The 26,564-nt window shown below is 37.6% G+C and overlaps 1 protein-coding gene across 4 annotated transcripts in view; it reads left to right on the top strand.

Moving 5' to 3' along the window:
* Positions 1 to 2,592: 2,592 nt before the first annotated feature.
* The window catches only part of LOC133515376 (uridine phosphorylase 1), a 37,302-nt gene continuing 13,330 nt past the window's right edge, over positions 2,593 to 26,564 (top strand). For 2 of the 4 annotated variants that reach the window (XR_009799016.1, XM_061847903.1), the window contains exons 1-4: positions 11,055 to 11,209; positions 13,625 to 13,812; positions 23,648 to 23,771; positions 25,264 to 25,425. Coding sequence is in view for 3 of the 4 variants with exons in the window: in XM_061847903.1 (XP_061703887.1) it covers positions 13,634 to 13,812; positions 23,648 to 23,771; positions 25,264 to 25,425 (465 nt within the window). In the remaining variant the exon portion in view is untranslated. Of the gene's footprint in view, positions 3,033 to 11,054; positions 11,210 to 13,624; positions 13,813 to 23,647; positions 23,772 to 25,263; positions 25,426 to 26,564 lie in introns of those variants that run through there. The other 2 variants (XM_061847904.1, XM_061847905.1) reach the window with 2 other exon arrangements.

The raw sequence follows: 26,564 nt of genomic DNA, 5'->3' as shown, positions 1-26,564 counted from the left end.
GATATCCATCTTTGCTCCTTAAGCAAAAAAATGGAATAGATGCGCTCGAAGGGGAATTTCTAACACTCGCAGTATCTCCCGTTTCATGTGACATTTTTACTATTTGTATTTTTTCTTTAAATCACACTAACACTACAACTCAATATTTTACGTAATACACTTTAAACTCAACTTTCCATTATTAATTATAGCATTCGTGCTGATAACGTGTTGTAGAAATTAGGAAATTAGGTATTTTGTAAAAATAGAGTTAAAAGAGATGTTTATGACATGAGTGTTTTATTCGAAGTAGAGGTAACTAAGCAAATCAAAAATATATCAAAAATAGAAAATAGAACTAGAAAACTAAATATTTGTCAGCACAAAAGAGGTTACAAACTACAACAGATCCTATGGGAAAACGAAACCTTGTACCTATACAATGGTTGTTTTCTAATGCATTTTTTTAGAAGATATAAATGAAAACGTATATTATGACGTAATTAATCGATGACGTTTTTCTCCAAAAATAGTTCACGATTTACTATTACTAAATATTACCACGATAAAGTATTAAGAACCCATCAACGTGGTCACTAGAGCCACTGGAAAATAATGTTGATTGTTTAAATTTAACGATAGATATTGACGAATCCAACAAGGTTAGAACTATTATGATGTATTTAAAAGGTACTTAAATACAAAATACAGTCCGTAGCTGCCCCCTTTTTTAAATATCGTTAAATTGAGCTAGTAAGCACGTTGATGGGCTCTTAATGCGCCCATTCAATCCCATAAAGGCCATAATCCATCATAACCTTTAGTTAAACACTCGCCAAGTCCCTATTTTGTTTAAGGCATTGCTTCTTCTTTTCGTACAGGCGTTGTATATTAAAGTAAAACGAACGGGTAAGCGCATATGTCTAGGCACACAAAGCTATAATATATAAAACTTTTTAACAAAAAATAAAACCGACTTCAAATATTACCGAAAGCGCCATACATACATGTATGGCGCTTTCGGTAATATAACATTTGAAGAGTTCCGTCGATTTCTCCAAGATCCCATCATCAGACCCCGACTTGGTGCCAGCGGGACCATTACGGGGTTATACCCGTTCGATTAAAAAAAAAATTGAAAATCGGTTCATTATTCTCGGAGATATCGGGTAACATACATACAAAAAAATTAAAAAAATACAGTCGAATTGAGAACCTTCTCTTTTTTGAAGTCGGTAAAAAATAAAATGCAATAAACGACCAGGCCAGGCCAGGCCAGTGGCGGCATCATGGTTCCATATTTATCACTTGTCACTATGCCCGTCACTTTCGCGCTTACATACTTGTTAGAACGTGACAGGCATGGTGACAAATGATAAAGAGCCGACCATCTTAACTTAGCAGGTTAATACTCTGAATTAATTTAGGTACTACTGTCTCAGGCGTATTCTAATTTTAATTACCTCATCTTCCTCGCGTTGTCCGGGCATTTTCCGTCACGGCTCATGGGAGCCTGGGGTCCGCTTGGCAACTAATTCCAAGAATTGGCATAGGCACTAGTTTTGACAGCGACTGCCATCTGACCTTCCAACCCACAGGGCGAGGGTTTAAACTAGGCGTTATGTTCTTATGGGATTAGTCCGGTTTCCTCTCGATGTTTTCCTTCACCGAAAAGCGACTGGTAAATATTAAAATGATATTTCGTACATCAATTCCGAAAAACTCATCGGTACGAGCCGGGGTTTGAACCCACGACCTCCGGATTGCAAGTCACACGCTCTTACCGTTAGGCCACCAGCGCTTAGATGTAAGGAATTTGTGGCTTACATTACAATAGATATTTTTGGGATATAGCGTAGGGGGTTGTGTCAATTTTTAACCCTTCAAGTAGCATACGTCATTTTTGAAATTTCCAACAACTTTGATTATATTTTTATTAATCAAAATTCAAAGTTAATTGACGTCATTGTCCGGGAGCCGGTTCCTGCCACGTGAAGGGGTAATTTAATAGAGTTTATATTGAAATTTTACTCGTTTGAATCGAAGACAATTGCCATAAAAAATTACACGGAAACTAGACTGGACTATATTGCAAGGGCAGGCTATACAAAACCTTAAAATGTTAAAGTTGGATCGATAGAAAAATGACGAAAACATGTCTAATATTCATTTGTTTTCATTTGTATATCTTTACCCTGCTTACCATAGCAGTTTTTAAGTTTAATATAGCTATTAATGATATTGCGGAGGGTTCTGATAAGCAAAATTTAAACAGAAGTATTTTTTAGAGTAGTTCCAATAAAAAATAATAACCCGACGACATTTTTTTAGTCGCAAGTTTCGTGCGCCGTGCCATATCTTTGGTCCCCTTCTTATATCCTGGCTTTATGCTCGTAATTCCATGTTGACGTTGTGACAAGTTACGAGTTTCAAATCTCTTTGACCGTAATATCTACATGATCCCATTCGTAAAGTTTTGCGTTCGTCATTTGGCAAAAGCTACAAATATGGGTGTGTTTATCACTTGCAGTAGGAACGTGGCCAGATAACTATAAAGATAGAACACTATTAACACTGTTACTAAGTGTTTAGATAAAATGTAGGTATGCAGGTTGTTTTCGCACACTGCATATATATTACTTAGTAAAAAATATCTGCAATTATCAACTCATATTGAAAGTGATTTAAGAACCATTAGCCTATACTGTATTCAAAAGTAAAGTTTCGGAAGCCCTGTGGAAATAAGCGTCGCCTCGCAAGCGTTGAAAACTTTTGTAACACAACTGACTAATATGAACTTTATCTAGTTGCAATAAGGTTAACGACCGGTCAGTTTAGTTCATAGTTAAGAGGCTGGGCGGCGCGCAGCCCTCCGCGCATTCTCCTAGGGCGGAAAACCTCGCCAGCCTCATTCAGTCGCTGACAGCGCCCGTGCACGCCGCGATACCCGCGTACCACTCCATCGATCCATGCACATACCGAAAACATTATATTAAAGTGTAGTGTAGTGTCACAGCCACAATGTCTTTCGACCACGACGAACTGCGGGACGAGTAAGTATTTGTAATTCGTAATTTGTAAAACGCGAGGAAAAGAACCGTCAACGAGCATTGTCTTCTCATCAGCGCGCGTAATGACTTTAACCTGCTTTAAGTCCTGTCACTATGCGCAGTAAAGCGTCCTGTTTGAACGTTTCAGTACATTTCTATAAGACGGTAATGATAGCGCCCTACTTGTACCTAATTACGCGTTACGTTGTTGCTTCGGTAAACAAGGTGACATGACCCATTTCGCACTTGAGAATGAGGGAAAGTTGGTCTCGCCAACAATGCGTTTAATTTCCTGACTCTGACTGCTTTGTTGTGTACAAGATATAGACGTAGGTAAATTAGACATTTCTTTTTAAATATGCATGTGACAAAGTCGTACCTAGTGAAGTAATTATTTTAATCAGGTTTCCAATATCATCCATTAAATTTAATACTAAAAAGAGTATTTGCTAACGAAATTACACTTTAAAAAATTACGAAACCTACCTAGCATTAGATTTAAACCAACGGCCTTCTGTCAAACCAGTGATCCGGAAGAATACGATTTACCTAAGTGGTACCTAAGCTTGCGGAACATTGCGATTTAAGTAGGTAGTAAGTAAGTATACACTTTATTCTATGAGAAAAAAGAAATATTGATTACATCAGATAGAACATAATTGTGTAGTACAAAGACGAACTTATTCCAGTTAACCTATACCTACAGGAGTAATAAAAAAAGCTATAAAATCTCGAATCTAAGTAAATATAATAGTCCGTTTACTGTTTAGTACAGGCTGTTTATATATATTTATACCTTTAAACGAGCAATTCTTGTATATATATATATATATATATATACAAGAAACGGCTCTAACGATTTAGATGAAATTTGCTATATGGGGGTTTTCGGGGGCGAAAAATCAATCTAGCTAGGTCTTATCTCTGAGAAAACGCGCATTTTTGAGTTTCAATATGTTTTCCGAGCAAATATTACTGTTTATATAACAATTGAATTTTCAAGTAATTATGTGTAGGTACACTATACAATAACAGTAGTCATTATTGGTTCACTATAGAACAGTAGTCACTATTGGTGAACCATATTGGTTACTAACAGGTATTTTCAAAAGGATAATAGGACCTGCCTACGTTAGCTAGGACAACGTATAACACAATTGATAATTACTGGAGTTACGTGTTTAGTAACCCACGCATAGTTAAGCTAAGTTTAAACTGCACGCTAAGCGTCAATTACAAAATATCTCTCGTGTTTCTTCGTGGTTAGTAAGAAGGTACTTACATACTCATATCAAATTTGTTATTTTAATCAGTCACTAAGCAATATTCTTTTTAGCACCGGTCAAGAACATTGTAGGTTTAATCACTTAAAAATTCTTCAAATCTCTTTTCTAAATTCTAAAAAGTATTTCAACTGTGAAGACAATTTTTTAGTCTAACTATTCCATATATTTTTCTAAATTTTCCTTGAACAACCTGGCAGCGGCTACATTACTTTTTTGTCCATAACAATGCTTTACATTTGGGGCCATTCAACTTGTCTGAACTACAGTTAGTAACGTGGCTATCATTGTTGAGTGAATACTCATACGTCATCGTCATGATGTCACTGACCTGACGAGTCTAGGTCCAAGAAGGCACTAACAGAACAGCAACGTCTTAAACCTTATATCTAGACGACCGTTCTGGCCTAGTGGGTAGTAACCCTGCCTATGAAGCCGTTGGTCCCGGGTTCAAATCCTGGTATAGTCGTTAGATTTGTAGCTGGCCCCCAACGGCTTATCCTTTGTCTATTGTTAACTAAAACGGCGCGTGCCACTACCTGCAAAAAAAAGGGCCCGGTCACTTTAACCGGTTATTTAATTACAACTCCTATGGAAATTGAAATAAGATTCAAAATGAACAAATGGAAAAATAATTTGCGATTTCTTGTGTGGTCCCTATACGGTTACTGAGTGCCGGCGAGTCGAACGCTACGGAACCAGTCTAAAATGTGTCCTCGATATGCGCAACAAAAGCGCGTTGTCGGAGAGCGCCCCTACACTGATTTTTTGAGCGATGGACTAGCCCGCGCTCAGGTGCCAATTAGAATTATACGATCCTTTTTTCGCAGGTAGTGGCACGCGCGGTTTTATAATTAACAATAGACAAAAGATTAGCCGCTTCGGGCCAGCTTCAAATCGAACGACTATAAGGGCATTTATTTGTGTGATGAGCACGGATAAATGTTCCTGAGTCTTGGGTGTTTTCTATGTATTTAAGTATTTTATATTATATATATATATATATCGTTGTCTGAGTACCCACAACACAAGCCTTTCTTGAGCTTACTGTGGGGCTATAGTCAATTTATGTAATAATGTCCTATAATATTTATTTATTTATATAACGAATAGGTGGACCTGGTTTCTTTGGTACAGTCGCCATCAGATATATCAGAGCGGGAAAGGTGTTCGCGAATATCTGAACACGCCTCTATTGTCACGGCGCTAGAGTTCAGATATTTTTGAACACCTCGTCCGCTCCTATACACCAGATGGTGACTGTATATATCATATACCTAGTCGGACAAAGCTAACTCTTCGCCGATTTTGACGTGACAAAAGCATGGAAATGCTTATGGCGACAGACAATAACACAGGCGTCATAATATAATAGATATTTGACATTTATGGTTGTTTTGGCTACGAAGCTGGAGGTCCCGCGGTTGAATCCCGGTAAGGGCATTTATTTGCGTGTTTATCACGAATATTTGTTATCGAGTTATGGATGTTATCTAAGTATATTTTATAGGTGTGTATCTGTATATGGTCGCTTAGTGCCCATAGTACAAGCTTCGCCTAGTTTGGGGCTAGATCGATCTGTGTAAGATTACCCCCTAATATTTATTTATATCCTTCCACACTTTGTCATTGCAAAGTTAAGCGCAGAGTTAGCTAGGTCTGACTCCACTTACTCATCAATTTCATCATCTACCTATATAGTCACTACTTAGACGTTTTGTGGGTTCGCATGAGGAAACCCCCGCGAAACGAATTCTCATTGTCGAATTGGCGTCTAGCACGCGGTTAATGCAGCGTCTTACGTAAGTGAACAACTCGTGAACGCGAAGCTAAGCGGCGCGGCCCGGCAGCCCACGCCAAGCGAATTTATCGCGAATGCGAAGCGGCGCGACGCGGCGAGGAAGAAACAAAAACCAACCCCGGACCCGGACCCGGATACGTCTAAAGTCTCGGAGACTGCTTACCATCAGGCGGGCCGTATTCTTGTTTGCCACCGACGTAGTATAAAAAAACCGTTGATACGTATGGAAGTGTCCTAGCCTTCCTAGGTGAGCGTCCTTGGCGTGAACGTGAAGCAATGCGACGCGGTGCGATGCGATGGCGTTGTTCGTCGTAGGCGCGTCTGTTATACACGTGCGCGGGTTTGATGCTACAAAGATATCGACCTTATTCTTATTTAATAAAGTTGATTTTTGTATTGTGTGCTACCATTGTCATCGCGTCAAGAACGCTCACTTCGGACACTTCCATATGCAACAACCGTTTGTTTCTTCCGAGCCGCGTCTCGCTGCGCCGCTCGATGTTCGCATGTATACCGCGCCGCATCATCCCGCTTAGAGTTCGCAACTAGATCGCCTACGTAGGATACTTCTATAGGTATTAAAGGATTGATTCACCTTCGCCACATCGCTTCGCTTCGCGTTTTCGTGTTGTTCGCTTACGTAAGACGCTGCGTAATAATAATAAAAATGCCAAACATAAAATATGTTTGTTCAGTTCTGCCGTGTTCGCGTTCGTCGCCACTACCGGCAATTGCCGTGATCATTTAATTTAGGTAAGTGCAGGCCAATTTGTTTAATGAGAGGAACATGTGCCATTTGAAATTTTACGATCATTTTCATAAACACGTACCTATTGTTATATTGTGTGTACCGTGATTATGACTATGCAGTAGGTATGTATCTCTTTACGTTATATTTGTCCTGTCCAATACAAAAACTGAATAATACTAAACTAAATAAAACACAACTAAATAAATAAAAAAATGATTCGTGTGTTTGACCATAGATAATTATAATTAGGTACCGGGTAGGCTCTGTAACAGGGACCCGGTAAATACCCCAGGTTTAGTGGTATTTTTTTTATTGGAGCGTATGAAACAAACTATTGCATCCAGAAAAAGGTTATATAGGTTATGTATACTAATTTTCCCTAATTTTTAAATCTTTTGGAGTTTTTTCGCTACCCGAAGGTTGTTTGGAAGTGATAAGTCCTGCTGTCCTTCCATCTATGGCCTCAGCATTATATATTGAGAATATTGTATATCACTCAGACATCGTGTAACATAAATAATTTTTTTTCTTCCTCGCGTTGTCCCGGCATTTTGCCACGGCTCATGGGAGCCTGGGGTCCGCTTGACAACTAATCCCAAGATTTGGCGAAGGCACTAGTTTTTACGAAAGCGACTGCCATCTGACCTTCCAACCCAGAGGGTAAACTAGGCCTTGTTGGGATTATTCCGGTTTCATCACGATGTTTTCCTTCACCGAATGTAACATAAATAAATAAAAAATAAGAATTATAACTATTAAAAAAAAACTTGTTAAGAGTAAACAAAAAAAGAGGGATGAACATCGCAAGCATTGCTGCTATTCACGCATAACATTGCTTGTTTCCAATTCACAAAAACTTACCAAACAATGTGTCTTTAATTCAGCGTAAACATCGCTTTTGTTAACTAAATGAAACTTTCCTGACTAGTGATGTGCCGGGGGAATTTGCCGTTCCCGGTAATTTCCCGGTATCTTAGGCGGTCTTCTGGATGCGAATTCGCACGGCGCTCCGGTATGCGAGTGAGACATCGCTATACACCCACGCACATAGCGCTGTCACGTCCATATACCAGTTGACTTGCAAATTCGCATTAGTGTGATAACAGCTTAACCTACCTATACCAGGATTGAGAAGTTAATGTGTGTTAACCTCCATAGAAAGTAACGTTTCGCAGAAACAAGGTACCTATTTCCGTTTGATATAATTAGCGATACCACCCGCGTATTAGCCAGCATGCCAATTGTTAATGCTCTGTAGCGTAGCGTAGTCATCTCTCTCTATCACTCTTCCAAATTAGTGCGACAGTGACAGTTGCGTTTCGTTCGCTACCCAGCGTTAACGATTGGTACGTTGGCTACGCACCCAGGTGCCATATCTGGCGATTTAACAAGTAGGTAGGTAATTTAAACGTTGGGACTAGACATCTCTTAGTAGTTATTATTTTTAAAATTATTATAATGTAATGTTTACCCAGGTGAAGCGCTGGGGGCCCTATTCTGGGAAAATAGTCCCAGGGACGGCACATCACTATTTTCACCATGCTCATTCATCAAGTTGACAAAAGTGAAATATCGATAATCAGTTCAGCATTCTGTATGAAAACTAAAGGGTCGTACATCATCGACCATCGGCCGACAATGGCATGATTAATGGACTCTCATACATTTTGGATGCAACAGCGTGGACGTAACGAGTATAGAGCAGTCGGCAAAAACGGTTATGATTTGGAAAATGTATAAAATTCAAGGTTACCGTTTACTATAATAAATAAGTATCTTCACCGTTCTTGACCATTTCACGTTTAAATAACCACAACGTCCAATGATGTGAAATGTGACAGCAGCAGACACGATTTATAAATAGTTACCTACTTGGCATACTAATTTTGAAAAAAAAATAACAAAAATTTATCATGATTATCCGAAATAAAATTCCTAGATCAACATACCAGCTTAAGGTTTCATGCTAAATACTTGGAATTCAACAAATGTAACTAGGGCATATAACAAAATTTTATGAGGTTTTCCATAAAATATTCCCGGGAAAATATTCCAGGGAGCAGTCTATCTCTAGTCCCACCATTCATCATGTGGATACAAGTGAAATATCAATAATCTGTTCAGCATATTGTTGGGAAAGTAGCTCGTACATCATTCGACCATCGGCCGACAAAGGCATGATTAATGGGAGATAACTGGATGCAACCGTGGGGCGTAACGACGGTGTACAGTCGGGGTTTTTTTTAGTAATTAAGTAGTTTTTAGAATATCAATAATGTTGCTATGCCCTGACAGGGTAACCATGCATGCACTCAATACATGTCAACACCTTAATGTAACCATGGTTCTGCAATAAACGAAATGAAATGAAATGAAAGATTAACGGTGAGGAGGAAAGTGTAGAAAATTCAAAGTCATCTTTTACTATTATTTAGTAGTACCCTCGTAATGGTACTCAGTCTAGATACTCAGTTTTATATTATTTCATTATAAGTATAAATAAACCAAAGAGTTATTGATAGTAGAATAGATGTAATGTCAAAGAAAATATCGTGCCTCCGAATTTTAAATAGTGTTTTGGCAACCTGATTTTCTGCATAATGTAAACGCGCACCCGTACAGCCATCTACATCAGCTGCCAATTCGAAGCACGACATTAATTAGACTTATGTTTCTTCCACAAACATTAGATAATCGATAACTCTTTGGTATAACAGAAACATTATGGTAAATTAAGTGACGTCATCAATCACAGAATTCTGATAAAAGAAACTCATTTGGTACTGTAAAATACGAAATTAAGTTGGTTGATTTGTTTTTTTAATACGCCTTCACGGTTGAAGTCGCGATAGTCATCTTGAAAAGAAGTTTCCGGGGGAAGCGCGAAACAGGCTTGCAAGAAGGACAAGGCTACGGATAAATTAAAAAAATAAAATAGGTTGCTATCGCTGTTTTGTTGCCGACCCTACAGCATGTGTGCGGCTAAACTATACGTCGATTGTCGCGTCTCGCGTCGCAATCGCTAAGCGGTTCTCGAAACTTGTACCGAAACAAACATTAACAGAACAAAGCACAAATCACTTTGGATTCTAACTACTTATATGATAGGTATATAATATAGGGTGTTAATTACTCGTTCATTGTTAAGTACTATGTACATTCTTATTATTCTTTCAGTCGGGTATCGCATTCGCTTCTCTAAAGTGTCCAAACCCGTGTCTAACAAATAAATAATATCTAGACGGACCCGACTATACCACTTGGTTGCGACTTGCGACTAAATTATGCGTTGATTGTCGCAAGTCTTAGGCTGAAACCGTGTTCGCTGCTTCTCTAAAGTTTTTTTTTTATATTAGCTTACTTCAGTGTCCCATTGCTAGGCAAAGGCCTCATCTAGTTTCTTCCTTTCGACCCTGTCGTTGGTATGTTCCCACTTCCCACCATTCGGAAAGTGGATCTGGGTCAATTATTTTCGTTGTCTCGTTTCTGACCACTCAATCACGCTTGTATTTGTGTATTCTATCAAATAAATAAAAAAGTCGAGTGTTATTGCTTGTATTTCTAGCTGAAGATTTTTTTTATACTATATCGGTGGCAAAAAAGCATACGGCCCGCCTGATGGTAAGCTGTCTCCGTAGCCTATGTACGCCTGCAATTCCAGAGAGTTACATGCGCGTTGCCGACCCTAACACTCCACACCATGCCTCGTTGAGCTCTGGCAATCTTACTCACCGGTAGGAGGTCTAGTGTTATTTGGCTGCGGTTTTCTGTAACTTAACTTAATTCCCCAGTTGGTCTCTGTTCTAGATCGGGAATCACATCCGCTGTGCTGTGCCCTACCACACAAAGCGAGATGACAATTACAATGTCCATATCTCTCTTTTGGACGTAGTTTAAGGACGTACCCGTGTACAAAACGATTATAATTTACATGAGAAAAAAAAATTCATCTCAAAAAAAACTACACTCTGTCACATTTTTTGGGGATAAAAAACAAGACAACGGAAATAATTTTGACTCGTCTAATAAAAGCCTGTATACTCGTGTAGCAAAAATTAATATTAGAACAACGAGCCCTTATTGAAACCCTATATATTATAACCCTATATATTATAAACCCTGTATATAAAATAACCGCCCGTATCTGCAGACTACCACTAGGGTGTGACTATTGCGATTAAAACTACGTGTTGATGGTTGCAAGTCTGTTGTCAGTCGTTACTCGCGGACCTCGCTATAGTCGCTATTCGTCTCTCGGAACTTGACTTAGCACAACGTGTTCGTGATTATACGATTGTGTTTATAAATTGTTAAAATCGTGTTTTGTGAAACTACTGAATTAAAGGTAAGAATTTAATTACTTAATTCATTTTTTTTTGTTAATGTTTACACAACAAACAAGCATATATGTAAACATTGTTTATGTTTATTAACAAAAAATATATTACAGTCACGTCTGAAAATATCGGTACGAAAAATGTGCCAAAAATATGTATACACTACCTTAATATATGGGCAATAAAGTCGTGTGTACATATTTTTGTCACTTTCGTATTGATATTTTCAGACGTGGCCGTATAATAGTCTTAAAATAGTTGTGTCATTATTTTACAAATAAAGTAAAATACAAATTTTACACTTGCTTACAAATAAATATGGTATCTAGTTTGTTACTGTATTATACGATTCAATAAAAGTACATAGTATTTTAAGAAAGCTTCATAAACTCAGACCAAAAAAAAACATATTTCAACAATAGTTTCCATTTAGTTTTGATCACATTTTTCCTAGGCATTACTTCTATACATGCTCGTTAAACATGAATATATTTCCGTCATGCACTATAAGTAAATACCGTAAACCAGTTATGGTACCAGTTCACGACCTTGAGGTCTGTTTGGCAACACAGCTGTGCTTATCAGTATCAATCAACAATATTTTTACTGTTGAATTTCCAACAACATTCATAGTTTAAAAAATATCAATGATAATTGATGACCTTCAACCGTACGCGAGAGACGCCACTAGCATGGCATGTTGCAAATTGAATATTTCATTGACATTTACACGTCCTTGAGCGTACATTCATGACTAGCTGTGCAGCAGCTTTGCCCTGTTACGCCAAAACAGCGTATCTAGACACGAAATAGGTATGTACTTAATAATTAAGTTACGGTGTATTGCCATAACAGGGCAGAGCTGTGCAACACACCTCAAACTAGTGGAATAGGATGCTACCAATTATATTGTTATTATTATTGGTTTTTTTTTTGGGCCTTTGAGTGCCACGTCGACCAGGTAGTGATCTATTGTGACAGCCCTTTAAAGTTCATTACTGATGCCCGTTGAATCCAGGAAATTTCAGATTCTTTGGGCCGTAATGTTCTGTACCTCATAGGGTTGCAATACGTGCCGCCCTAAGTGTGTACTTCTTTTTGACATTAGTGGTCCACAGGAACAGAGAATGTGCATTGCAGTCTCCTCTGACTCCTTGCAGAACCTGCATGTCGCATCTTGTTTCTTCCCAATTTGAAACATGTATTTGTTCAACTTACAGTGTCCAGTCAATATTCTGTTCACCGCGCAGGTTTTATGTTTTTTGAGCTCTAAGAGCTCCTTAGCAAATTTGTTGTTGAACCCTTTGATTAGAGCTTTCGAGTGTTCTTGTCCTTTGACGAACTTCCACCAATCGATTGCTCTTGTTTACCAATATAAGTAGATATTCCTATTCTAATGAGACAATACAATACAAATACACTTTATTGCACACCTCAATACAGAAACAGTACAAATAATACAACACATAAAGAAGAGGTAAACAACAGGCGGTCTTATCGCTAAAAAGCGACAGAACATTGATTGAAGAGACATTGTAGTTAGTAGGTACCAAATATGTAAAATTTACCTTAGTAGTTGGACGAAACAACTTCTTTTCTCAAAGTATTAAATTAAAATTCGAAAAGTGGAACTAGTATAGGTTGGATGGGTGCTATACAATAAACATGTTTTTGTTACATCTTGACCTTGGCATTTAATAAATATACGATCGGCGAAGAAAATTGATATAAGTAGATATATGACATTAAAAAGTTAGTGAATGTCTTATTACTTTTTAGCAAACCGTTACAATGCTCTAACTATTAATCCATTACAAAAATGACATTAAGGTAAATTTAATAGTAGCAACAAAAAAAAAAAACAATTGATAAGGAGTGTTGATTGCCCCATTCAGTAGGTAAACACGCAACACGAGTTCGTCTCCAGTTGACACAGCATTCCGCCGCCCCCGGCAATATCCGCGCTTCCAGGAAATGTTGAATTCCTGCGAGGAAGGCGGGGATTGCTGTTTATTTTTAGTACGATGTTTTCTTGGGTTTATAGGTCATAAAGCGTGAACTTGAATTCTTGTGAACCTTGGTGGTTCATACCATTGTATTTATTTTTCAATTAAACGCATATGTAGTTCTTGGTAAAAATTGGACTTCTAATTTCATAAATTAAGAGTTGTACTTATTATTTCTGTCAATTATCCACTACCTGTTGTTTAACGGAAATCGCTTCTGTACTGTTGTTCAATGATTTTATTGATTGATCGTTTTAGGCCAAGATCATGTATTTTCACTGACGGTCTTTTTAATTTCTTAAACTAAAAATACATGCCCTGTCGTTTGTAACAAAAATATTGCATGTGATCATAATTATGGCGGCTATATCAACCAGATTTCCTTCAATTATATTTCTTTTTTTTTATCCCGGCCAGCATTGAAACATGCCGTGTAACTGCGAGGTGGAAGTGGAGTTGGCGGGTGCGCGCACGCACCACGCCAGCTGCGAGTTCAGACTGAACAGCGCCAACGGGCATACCAAACACACGCCACATAGAAAGGTTCATGACGAAGAGTACCTCCCGTCCGACGAGGATGATGAAGAAACGAGGAGCTGCATTAGGTTTTTATGTTTATTTTTTTATTTAGTTTCTGCTGATATGTGGAACGGCGCCAACGGACACAACGTCGCTAGCCGATGGGTTAGGGAGGTAGTTGATATGTGGTTGATATGGCCGATGGCCAGAGGGAGGGGGAGCGGCATATATTCTGTTACAAAATTTATTCTCTAGCGGGAGGCAGGTGACTCCCTCTGCCGCCCCCTGTCGATGCCCATGACCACATAGTCCACGACGAAGATTACCTCCCGTTTGACGACGACAATGAAGAGACGAGGAGCATTAGGTTATTTTTTTATTCTACCATTTATAAAGTTATTCTTGTCGTATGACACAACGGCATCAACGGGAATACCAAACGCACGCCGTGTGCGGTGCGTGTCCTGTGGGAAGGTCCATGACGAAGAGTACTTCCCGTCCGACGACGAAAATGAAGAAACGAGGAGGAGGAGAAAGAGAGGAGGTTTTTACTTTTTTTATTGTTGGTTGAGTCCACGGGTATCACGACGGATCTCAATTTCATTTTTAAAATTGCGTTATTTCAGTACAATGAGCTTTAAACGATTTTCGAATTTTTGACTTTATTATAAACGAAAAATAGAACGACTTGCGGAAGTAGTCACACTTTTAGACCGAATCGAAGAAGTAGGTGGAAATCAAAGGCATTAATCATTATATAATGTGTCCCTAACTATTGGACAAATATATTAGGGTATTTAGAACGAGTATACAAAGTATCATAACAACCGGTGTAGTGGTTACGAATCAATTACCAACTTACGATTTTTTACTTAAAAAAAAATTAATCTGTTTATTTCATAAAAAACATGCATTTTTTCAAACTTAACTACTAATCCTAAATTAAAACGATTTTTTGAGTTTGCGTTCAAGCAGCCTATATGTATTAGTAGCTCCTGAGGTAATACATCCTCATAGAATAGTACGAAACCTTCTTCGATGATAAATATAGTATTTTTCTTTATGTCGATTAGTGGAAATACCTTTTGTTTGAAATTTTTTGTTCTCATAAAAAAAAATACGTGAGATGTAACCCTACGTAGGATTTCAGGGTTTGTCCAATGGCTAAGAACACACTGAATAAAATGTATTCCACCTACTTACGCCTTCTTATTATTTTCATATCATAAATAATCGTATATTTCGCTATGGCTTACATAATAGAATCATATATATATATATATATATATATATACAGTAAGCATATTTGTATTGTGGGCGTATGACGATGTCGACCCAATCTATTATTCAACAGATAATAAGATAATGCTTGTAACTGACCCGTAAATTTAATTTTATCCTTACTCGTCTGTTTACCAAATACGAATTTACGTCATTAGCTTTTTCCTTATCTGTATTACGTTTCGCGTACGCAACAAGGAAACATTTTAATTTTGAAGGGCTGGAATCAAAGAGAACCGCAGAAAATGTACGTAGCTACTTGGCGGTTTTTAGTTTATTCAGTTGGTAGGAAAAATGCGACATTTAATGCGGCACTTGCGGCAAACGTAACTTTTCAACTTATTTAAATAGTCGTGGTGTAGTACACCAGGTACTCCAAAGTCATTGGGTAACTTTATTTTATTTCCGTTCATAAGTTAATTGTACTGCATTTACTGCAGACGCCGGAAAAAAACGCTTGCTGGATAAGTAATAATAACCCCCAAGTAATAATAAAAAAACATAAGAAAAGAAAAAAAGGAAAAATATATATAATCCAGCAATGCCATGTTTACATCAAAATTATAAAAAAAAACTTCCCGGCCTAGGCCTTCAATTTTATATGAAATTCCTTTACAGTTCTGAGTTGCTCCGCCCGAAACATGATACTTTGAAGCCTGGTTATAACGCACGTAATGACGACATTTAATTGCATGTTTGAGAAAAAAAAATGGGTTTGAATTAAGAAAGAGTAGGTATTCGTCGTACAGTCAAGTGAAAAATATGGGTCCATGCAAGTTACTCAAAAATATGTCTCATAGCTCTTAATTCGCCGACATTAGAGCTATGTGACATACAGGATGTTTATTTAGTCACCTGCAATAATTTACGGGGTGAATATATAGGTCATACTGAGCAACTTTTATTATGGGACCAAAAAAGAAATTTGAAAAAAATAAAACCAAAATTCTACTGGGTGGGGCTTGTAATACGAGCAAATAAGTCAAACATAGATTGTACTCCTCAAACGATGTCACTTTTGTTCAATAACTTTTAAAAATTATGAAGTCTCTAGACGTCCCAAATTCATACAAATTAAATACGTATTATCTTCAATGTACGCTGTCGTCAGTATAATTGATGTTGCTGGTCACGCTTTAAACAACATAAGAATAAACTAAGTGTGCTAAAAATCAAAACTCATTTTATTATTAAAAGGCGCTGAACAAATGTTGGTGAGTTTGAGGTCTATAGTTTAATATTTTGCTCCTGTTACAGGACCCACCCGGTATGTCTACGCAATAGACTTAGATCATGGATACATAATTTAAGAAATGCATTTTAGGAAAATATTAGTATGAATGATGAAATATTTCATACTTCTCAAATTCCTGTTTTGTTTTCGCCTTGGAGTCCGTACTCCGTAGTATAGGGTAAAAATTATTTTCGTTGTCTTGTTTTTCGTCCCCAAAAAATATGACGGAGTGTAGCTTTTTGTATGAGATGAAATTAGTTTTTAATTATTCTCAAGTTAAATGTAATCTACAGCTGCGCCTTTATACTTTTAGCTAAATAGGCATGCAATAGCACTCCTTTTTTTATTTATTTGTTTAAAATACAAAAATACAAGAAAAACGAGACAATTTCGACCCTATAACGTATAAATCAGAGCTCAATTTGATACTGGTCTGGTATTCATTTTCCCATACGGCACATCGCGCGTCAAAGTGCCGCTGTTTACTCCTTTTACAACGTTTACTTTGACGACAAGATCTCGGCAAATTTTGCTTTTAACGACCTGCTTGAAACTTCGCTGGGCAAAGTTGAGAATCTCGGTTTAAGAGCTATTAAGTTACCCTTGCAGTTTACCGGTATAAGGCCATTAGCTTGAGAATCCGGCAAGAGCCTTGCTTCGCAACTGTATAGTCATTGTCATTAATGTGACATGATGACTTACTCGTATAAGACCAAATAATGTAAAAAAGGGTTGCCTTCTAAAGCTCAGAATTTAGTTTCTCTGAAGCAAGGATTCGTCCTAGTTTTTAATGTTCTGAAAAGAAGGTATATTTTATGGGAGGCTATAATTTTTTCGGTCCTGTAAATATCATCTCAGCTTAATATGTAGAAAGTATCAAGGAGCAGTATTTGAACAAGCATAAGTCCCTTAGTTAATCCCATAATCCCATAATAGTCCCATTTTTAAGGCTCAACTCAAAATACACTATCTGTCCCTTCCTCAAACTCGTTAATCATTCGATTCAGTCTCTTTGATTCTGTGTTGTGTGAAATATGTATGTATATGTTTATATATATATATATATATATATATATTTATTTATCATATTTATGTATATATTTATATGTTATACATATATTTGTGCTGTTTTATTTTTTTCCTCTGTTCTGGTTCTCCATTTATATTTGCTACCCTTATACATATTTCTTCCTTACAGTAATTTCTACTACCTGAAGGTTGTCTGGAAGAGATCGCTTTTTAGCGATAAGACCGCCTGTTGTTGCTTAGTTTTTTATGTTAATTACTGTATTTAATCATGTTTTCGTTGTGCACAATAAAGAATATTATTATTATTATTATTATTAGTTGATATTATATATGTTACTTTAAATATGAAAAGGTGGTTGAAATGAAACTAGCTTCTTCCCGCGACTCCGTCTGCGTGGAATGATGATGATGATTGATAAAAACTACCCTATGTCCTTTCCCCGGCCTCAGAGTGTCTCCATATCGAATTTTCTTCAGGTATCGAAGCAAATTATAGCCTAAATTCATGTCACGTATCTTTCGGAATCACACGCAATGCGGTCTAGTTCATAAGACGTAGGTATCATTTGACCCCAAGATTCGCAAATGTTACCTATACTTACCTACTGTTGTCCCGAGAATTTATAGCCAACTTGGATGCTAATTGCCAAGCAAATCCTATTAATTAAATCCGTTTATGCTACAGTTGCCAAACAGTAAATCTTACCTGGTGTCTGTAGCGAGAGTGTTAGGTACGTACGCGTACATATTTGCATTAAGCTTGGTTGTCATTGCATCCAGCCTCAGGTGATAAGTATCTGTGTAAGGTGGTTCGCGACAACTATTGCTTACCTATGCCAAGACTTTGTCCCAACTTATGGTTAGCTTACTTCTTATATCTATGGACTCTATGGTTAGCGGGCACCGCAGCCTGGACGCTGGCAACTACAGCAGTGTAACAAGAGTGTTGTACGTTTTATAAGTATACAAAAGTATACAAATGCATGCGCTCACAGATAACACAGTGCTTCTTCAGGAGATCTGGCAACATTATGCAGCATCAAAATTCTACGGACTGTAGATGCCAGAGCAAGTAGCAGTATTTTTGAAGTGAAAACTTCTTTAGCGGCGCTGTGCACTTTTTGTGATGGGGAAAAAATGTTTAACACGCGACAGGTCACGTGACCGACAGATTCGACAGATTGAAAATTCGTAAGACGGACACGTCACCTGATCGAAAAACTTTTACAGTGTCATTGAAGCCAGTAGAGTCGTTGAAATTATGGATGGAAGTTGATTTTTCTGAGAGATAAACTTTTTAATGTTAAATAATTGTAATAGGTCTGCAGTGTTAAATTTCTAATGTAATATAAATTGTCATGTTTGTGTACAATAGCGCAATAAATGAATATTGTATTTTACCACATAAATATAGTACTTTTATACTGATAATTAAAGCAATTCGTGCAAAATTATTCCCTAACCATTCCAAAATATCAAAAATGCACAACGGTAATATTCAAGTTTTCACTTCTGCCGGCACTCCCGGAGTGCAACCCGTTGTTTTTATGGTTCCGTACCCAAAGGGTCAAATGGGACCCTATTACCGAGACTCCGCTGTCCGTCCGTCCGTCTGTCACCAGGCTGTATCTCATGAACCGTGATAATTAGCCAGTTGAAATTTCTACAGATTATGTATTTCTGTTGCCGCTATAACAAAAAATACTAAAAACAGAATAAAATAAATATTTCTTTCCACTCGAGGTTCTCATCAAATCACCGAATTTAAGCATCGTCGGGCGGGGTCAGTATACTTGGATGGGTAACCGTTTTTATAGGTAATGGCACGGAACCCTTCCTGTGCGAGTCCCGAGTCGCACTTGGCCGATTTTTTTTAATATTGCTATGGTCTTCTGTATGGCGGAAATACTATTATTCCAGTTGGGCCCCTCCAGTTTCGAGTAATTTTGTCATACTTCTCTTATTTATACAAAAAAAGATCTTACTTATACTGGTTGATCGAATGCCCTCGGTAACCGATGACAACAGTTTGTATACGTACTTTGAATTAACTAAGTAAGTGTGAACTGCGGTCTAGACACCTAAAGGTCTTAGCACACTATTACAACTCAACAGCCGCTCGGACTCAAAATTATTGTAAATATTGAAATTAAAGCCTTATCTTGTATGCCTTACAGTAAAATGTTCAAAATTTACGTAATTGTCGGGTGTTCTACGCGTCGTCCACTCGTACACTAAGCTGAACCAAAAGTGAGTTGAGTTAGTGTGGAATCGATATAGTGTGCGAAGACCTTAAACACGTGTGTGGAACCTTGTCGCTCAAACGCAAACTAACCGGGGAGCTAATGGCATGTGGTGACTAATCGTTGTTTACTGTGACAAAGTTATAGCGTGTTGCGGTACCGTGCTTAAATTAATTTGACATTGCCACCGAATATATTAGGGCTAAATTGTATGTTTTAGGGATAATACCTGTATTTGCTTCTACATTCCAGGCTTAACTTTACTCTCGTGTTACCCTGTAATCGGTTAAGATACCTCACAAGGGCATGCATTATTGTTTACGAATATACTTATGTTAGTGTTGGATAACAATACGTATTAAATCTTAGTAAAAGCTTTGATTAGTGATTACGGTTGAACTTTCAAAAGTAGATAAAAGTATTCAAAAGTAGGTAGGTACGAGTAACACTAGCTGTTGTTAATTCAATTCGCCACATATTTGTACATACTTTGAATTAATTGCAGAATTGCTCGATTGATGCCTCTTTTTAAATTCTAAACTTGCTATAGTTTCTATTTTTCGCCGTGAGCTTCTACGGATTATCGTCTTATCTATTGTTTAAAAACGGCAAAGGCGCGTGCCACTATGAAAAAATGGTCAAGCCGCATAGGTAGCGTTTATTGAATTACTACTCTATTGAGCACGGAATAAGATTCATTATGAACTAATACAGAATTCTAACAGAATAGCTGTCTGATCTCTATTGGTGCGTCTAAGGTAGGCGACTAAACGCTCTCAAACCAGCTTAACTTGTGACACTGCGATCCGAAACAAAGATACGTATTCGAAGACCTCGCTTGCACTGGTAATGCGAGCCTAATTATGTTTTTAGGGTACCGTACCCAAAGGGTAAAACGGGACCCTATTAGTAAGACTCCGCTGTCCGTCAGTCTGTCTATCTGTCTGTCTGTCCGTCTGTCACCAGGCTGTATCTCATGAACCGTGATAGCTAGACAGTTGAAATTTTCACAGATGACGTATTTCTGTTGCCGCTATATATAACAAACAAATACTAAAAAGTACGGAAGCCCCGGTGGGCGAGTCCGACTATTTATATTTCACAATGGGGACTAGACGTATTCAATTTCAATTTAGCCATTTAGTAACCAAATGAAATAAAGTGGAAGCGTTATAGTGATAGGAAAGTCAACTTTGTAGTGAAGCGCTTAAGAGGGAAGAATAGCTTTGCGATCCTAGCGAAATAACGGTACTTTTTCTATGAAGTTCCATTTCGAGATAAAAGGTTTCAATTAACTAAATCTTAACAATTTCACTTTGATTTTGATGTCGATCGCTTCAACATAATATATTCTAGGTTTATTTTGACGACCGGTTTGGCCTAGTGGGTAGTGCCTACGAAGCTGATGGTCCCGGGTTCAAATCCTGGTAAGGGCATTTATTCGTGTGATGAGCATGGATATTTGTTCCTGAGTCATGGGTGTTTTCTATGTATTTAAGTATTTATAAATATTTATATATTATATATATCGTTGGCTAAGTACCCTCAACACAAGCCTTATTGAGCTTACCGTGGGACTTAGTCAATTTGTGTAATAATGTCGTATAATATTTATAGGTTTGGCTTAAAAGAAAAATTGTATTGCAAATTAAAAAAAAAAAAGGAAAACTATAAACCTTGTTTTTAACTGTGTCAATAACGTACTAAAAATCACGTTTTCTCTTTTTGTATGGACGATCCTGTTAAGTGTAGACGCTAAAATTGTATATTATCACGGCGCAATTATCTTACCAATTTGTTTCTCAAATGATATATAGCGTAATTTGGATGTTTATAATCTTAAGACATTTTCGAGTTTTAAGACCAAGTAATAACTTGGTCAATAAACAAGAAAAACAACCATGATCCGCGTTAAAAATAAAAACTAGTTTTTCTTAAAATAGACGCACTGATTATACTCAAATGTAGAGCTATAAAGCGCTTAAGAGTTAATTTCGTTGATTGTCATTCAAATGTTCATACAAATAATCTGTTTGTATGCCCCAGAGATAAAAGTGGCAGTTTGATCGGCCAATTTAACTACAGCTTAATCATCCTTAATCAATTTTGTATAAATTTCTTACTGAAATTACAGATCAGTTGGACAAATTAGGACAATCGAACTATCATTTAAATTTTAAGTATCTTGCGTATAAAATAAAAACAATGTTTTTTTATGGTAAAAGATATGTAATTAATAATTGTATTACACTAGTACGACAACCGATTTTGAAATTTTGTCGAGACTTTATTGTACCTACTAAAGTAATCCATGTCTTATGCTATAAAATAAGTAGGTAGAATTTTCCTCTTGCAAAAAACATTAGATCTCAGTTATCAATACAACAAGTATAAATAAACAAAGGAAACCTATTATGATAAACTTATAGGCACATTATCGGGCGTTATCGTACTGTGATTGAGGCCATAAAACTACGGGGTTAATGTTACGATACAAATCGATAATCTAGTTAACATTGTCCTTCGGCGACACTAAATTATATTTGACATTGCATTTAAATTGCGACTTATGTTATATTTTGACCAAGTAAAAAAAAGCGGCCAAGAGCGAGTCGGCCATGAAGGGTTCGGTACCATATATGACGTATTAAAAAAAACTACATACTACATCTCGTTCAAACCAATTTTCGGTGGAAGTTTGCATGGAATAAAATGATATAAGAAACCTCAATATCATTTTTGAAGACCTATCTATAGATACCCCACACGTATGGGTTTGATGAAAAAAACATTTTGAGTTTCAGTTCTAAGTATGGGGAACCCTCAAAATTTATTGTTTTTTTTTTCTATTTTTGTGTGATAATCTTAATGCGGTTCTTAGAATACATCTACTTACCAAGTTTCAACAGTATAGTTCTTATAGTTTCGGAAAAAAGTGGCTGTGACAGACAGACAGACAGTTTCGACGAATCCATAAGGGTTCCGTTTTTTGCCATTTGGCTACGGAACCCTAAAAAGCTAAAACGATTTTATGATTTCTCTTTCATATATTGGATTTTTTTTTAGCATCAAATAAAATTTTACAAACAATTTCGACTTGTTGCAAGTGTCTCATGATGTCATCAGAAAATTATCAAGTTCATAAGAGAAGAAATTTAAATGTCATGTCAAACTATAAGTCCATTGGCTACGACAATTATAATGCTCAGTATGGTTTTGACAGAATATGGCGGGCATGTCACGATAACAGCGATGTGACGAGATACAAGAAAACCAAAATGAAATTGCACTCCAGTCTGCACCTCTAATCAAGTTAACATTACAACCAGCTTAACATCGACAGTACCATCAGTAGCCGACCGCACATCACGATGTAATCATTTATTATAACCGGAGACGCGGTGCGCCATTAGATCAGTTAGCGTGATTTTGCTACTTGAGTTCTTATAAGGAGCAACTTGAGAGGTCATTGCCATGAGTTTTATAGGACATAATTCAACGGAGTCTGAAAGGGGATTTGTTTCGCTTTTCTGTCTGGATACACTGATATTAATTACTATGTAGTTAAAGAGTTGCCAGTTGTTTTATTAATCAGCCGTAAATCATATTCGCTGGATTAAGTAGGTAGGTATTTTTGAAAAAAAGCGGAATGTATTAATAGTATTATAATTTGTGACTAAAATTACACCTATATAAATAGTATTTAGGCACACCTTTCCTTATGAAGTTATTTTTGTCACTCTTAAAATAAGATAAGCTTCCTTTATTGTCAGAACTTACAATAGGTACAAACATATAGGTACTTTACAAATCTTACAATAGGTAGGCTTAAATACAATAGGTAGGTAGGTGTACTATGTATGTCTCTCTGTAAATGTTATTTTGAGGTTGTTTAATATAGAGGATTTGTATTGTATTGTAGGGCCTTAGGATGAGTGTATAACAAAAATTAAGGACGGTTTTACTGTGCACAGTGACAAAGGTGTGAGTGTTATTTATTAATATTACTTAAACCTAAATAAAAAAAATACAATATTGACGGTTCATTTCCTACTTTTCCCCTACAGAATAAATGTCTCTTGCCTCCAGTGACTCTTCAAACAATCTAATCTCATGTGTGTTCTGCCCCTACAGATATCCAGATGGCACGGTGCGGCTACGGAACCCCAACATCGAGCTCATGGACCAGGACATCCTGTACCACCTGGCGCTCGGCAGCGGCTCGCACGATCTCGTCGAGATGTTCGGCGACGTTAAGGTAAATACGACATTGAAACTACACATTGACTCACAAGAACTGATGCCTAGAGATATTTTCATATTGATGTCTCAAAATCCAGGGTCGGATTTTATAAATACAGTACACGTACAGTAGATAGACGTCTTAGCCAGGGATGTACGTATATATCTGTCTGCAGAAATCTGTGCCTAATTCTCGCCATTGTCCATTTGACACGTCTGCAAGAGCCTCATATCGTCAAATCGGATATAAATATCTGTTCATTAATATCCCTAGCTTTCGTCTATATTTTGGCTCAAAAAAAATACAGAAAAAAACCGAGTCTTGCGTTCTATAAGTGTAAGATGTTTTGTACCATCTTTAAGACAGCAAACGTTATAATTTATCCATCCATCCATTCCATTATCCATATCCATTTATCCAGTTGATGTACCAAAGTAGGTATAAAACAAAGACGTGAAAAGACGACGTTGCTAGTCACGTATAAATTACGGGCGACTGAACTTTAAAACTTTGCTTAACTGCAAACCTCCTGTTTTTAATTTTACTGCTGGCTAGCGGTCTGCCTAACTTTACTGAAAACAATGGACCAAAATAATTGTGAAACTTCACTTGTTTTTTATTATTTATTTATAAAGCCGACGTGTAAATGATCTCTTAGTAATCATAGCATAGATGACGCTGCAGAATATACTTAGCTATTTAATAGTATTCTTAAATTCATTGACACATTTATAGCATTCTATGCGATAATGCGTCTTTTTTTCAGATTAAAATCTGGATATAAAAACTGGCTATTAAGCCTCATATTTTCTCAAGCATATTGAATAATAATGGAAACAAGCAAACTTTTAATATTTCACTGAGATGATCAGCCATAGACAGAAACGTGGGCGAAATCAATCTTTATTTTCTAATTACGTAGTATATAGTATACCTAATGCTCTACCTACCCATTGATATAGTCAGTCTAAGCTAATTCTGTACAAACTTGGCAGGCTTGCTTGGCTGTGGCTTGAGTGTTGAGTACATCATAATCGTCAAGTTCCTATGAAAATATGACGTTCATGGCGGCCCGTCCACAAAACCGAATGCCAATTGGAACGTACACTTTGGCATTAGAACGATATCTGAATGATGTCATTTAAGTAGTTATCAATTGCGCGTACGTATAGTTGTGCCGTTCTCGAGAACGTTCTCAGTTTTGTATAGGGTATGTTCTCGTGCGAGAATATTTCCCATAGTAAACGGAGAACTTTCTCGAGAACGGCACAACTATAGGAGCGTTTTCGTACTTGTCCGCACATATTGGCGCGAGCGAGACGCACGGGCGAATGTGAATGATGTAGTTTTGATGTCAAAACGGAAGTTTGAATTGGCGGTGCAAAGTAAGTTTGGCCCGAATCTAGTTGACACGGTTGACATGTCTAAAAGGATTTCACACCACCTTAGTATATACAACGATTCAGAATTTCCTAGAGTATATCACAGACGTTGTTTGTTTGTTCAGTTCGTCTGCATGGGAGGCACGCCGAAGCGCATGGAGCAGTTCGCGTACCACATAATGGCGGAGATCGGCCACAAGCTGCCGTGCGGCACCACTCTGCAGGACATCAGCCAGTTCTCCTACCGCTACTCCATGTTCAAAGTGGGGCCCGTGCTGTCTATCAGTGTAAGTACATCAACATCATATCCTAGCGTACTGCATAATGGCGGAGATACACAAGCTGCTGTGTGGCACCACTCCACTGGATATCAGCCAGTTCTCCTACCGCTACTCCATGTTAAAAGTGGGGCCCGTGCTGTCTATCAGTGTAAGTAGACCAACATCATATCCTGGCGTACCGCATAATGGCGGAGATACACAAGCTGCTGTGTGGCACCACTCTACAGGACATCAGCCAGTTCTCCTACCGCTACTCCATGTTCAAAGTGGTGCCCGTGCTGTCTATCAGTGAAAGTAGACCACCATCATATCCTGGCGTACCGCATAATGGCGGAGATACACAAGCTGCCGTGCGGCACCACTCTGCAGGACATCAGCTAGTTCTCCTACCGCTACTCCATGTTCAAAGTGGGGCCCGTGCTGTCTATCAGTGTAAGTAGCCCAACATCATATCCTGGCGTACCGCATAATGGAGGAGATACAAAAGCTGCCGTTCGCACTTTTACCACTAGGCCACCAGCGCTTCAAAGATATTTCGGGATAATGGATTATTATCATCTTAATATCAAAAGAGTCTTAATCGATCAAAGAACGCTATTGTCGACAAATATTCGGAGCCATCATTTTCTCGATTAGCACGTTACGAGTATCTCGCTTTAAATATATTTAAACAGTATTATGTAATGACGAAACATTCAAGTTCGACTAGCGATTACACATGGATTGGCACGTGAGCGTGAATGTCAACGGCAGTTACTATGTCCACTCGCTAGTAATTAAATCGGGTCACTTTGTAGAGACTTATCTGGAATGTCATCCGTTTGTATTGATCTAGAGTGTAGAGTAAGTCACCTCGGAAACTCGTGTCACCTTACACGGACGGTGACCGCCGTTTCTAGTGAAAGGTTATAGAAAACTTACTCGCCTAGTAAAAAAAATACCAATCCTATTTAATGACGTCGTCAATCAATAATTAATGTTATTTTATTTAGTATATTACGCGAGCAGTATTAGACTTTTATGCTAGAGATAAACACAACACGTCCTCGGTCCTCGGTAGTTCTGATGGCAGCCTTACTCTCGATGAGGTTCTACCTCATCAATCTCATCATCATACATAGTGATTCCATAGAGTATGTATAGTA

The sequence above is a fragment of the Cydia pomonella genome, chromosome 2, assembly GCF_033807575.1.
Source record: "Cydia pomonella isolate Wapato2018A chromosome 2, ilCydPomo1, whole genome shotgun sequence".
Taxonomy (NCBI): Eukaryota; Metazoa; Arthropoda; class Insecta; order Lepidoptera; family Tortricidae; genus Cydia; species Cydia pomonella.
Note: the sequence above shows the minus strand (reverse complement) of the source record. Positions and strands in the feature narration are given on the sequence as shown.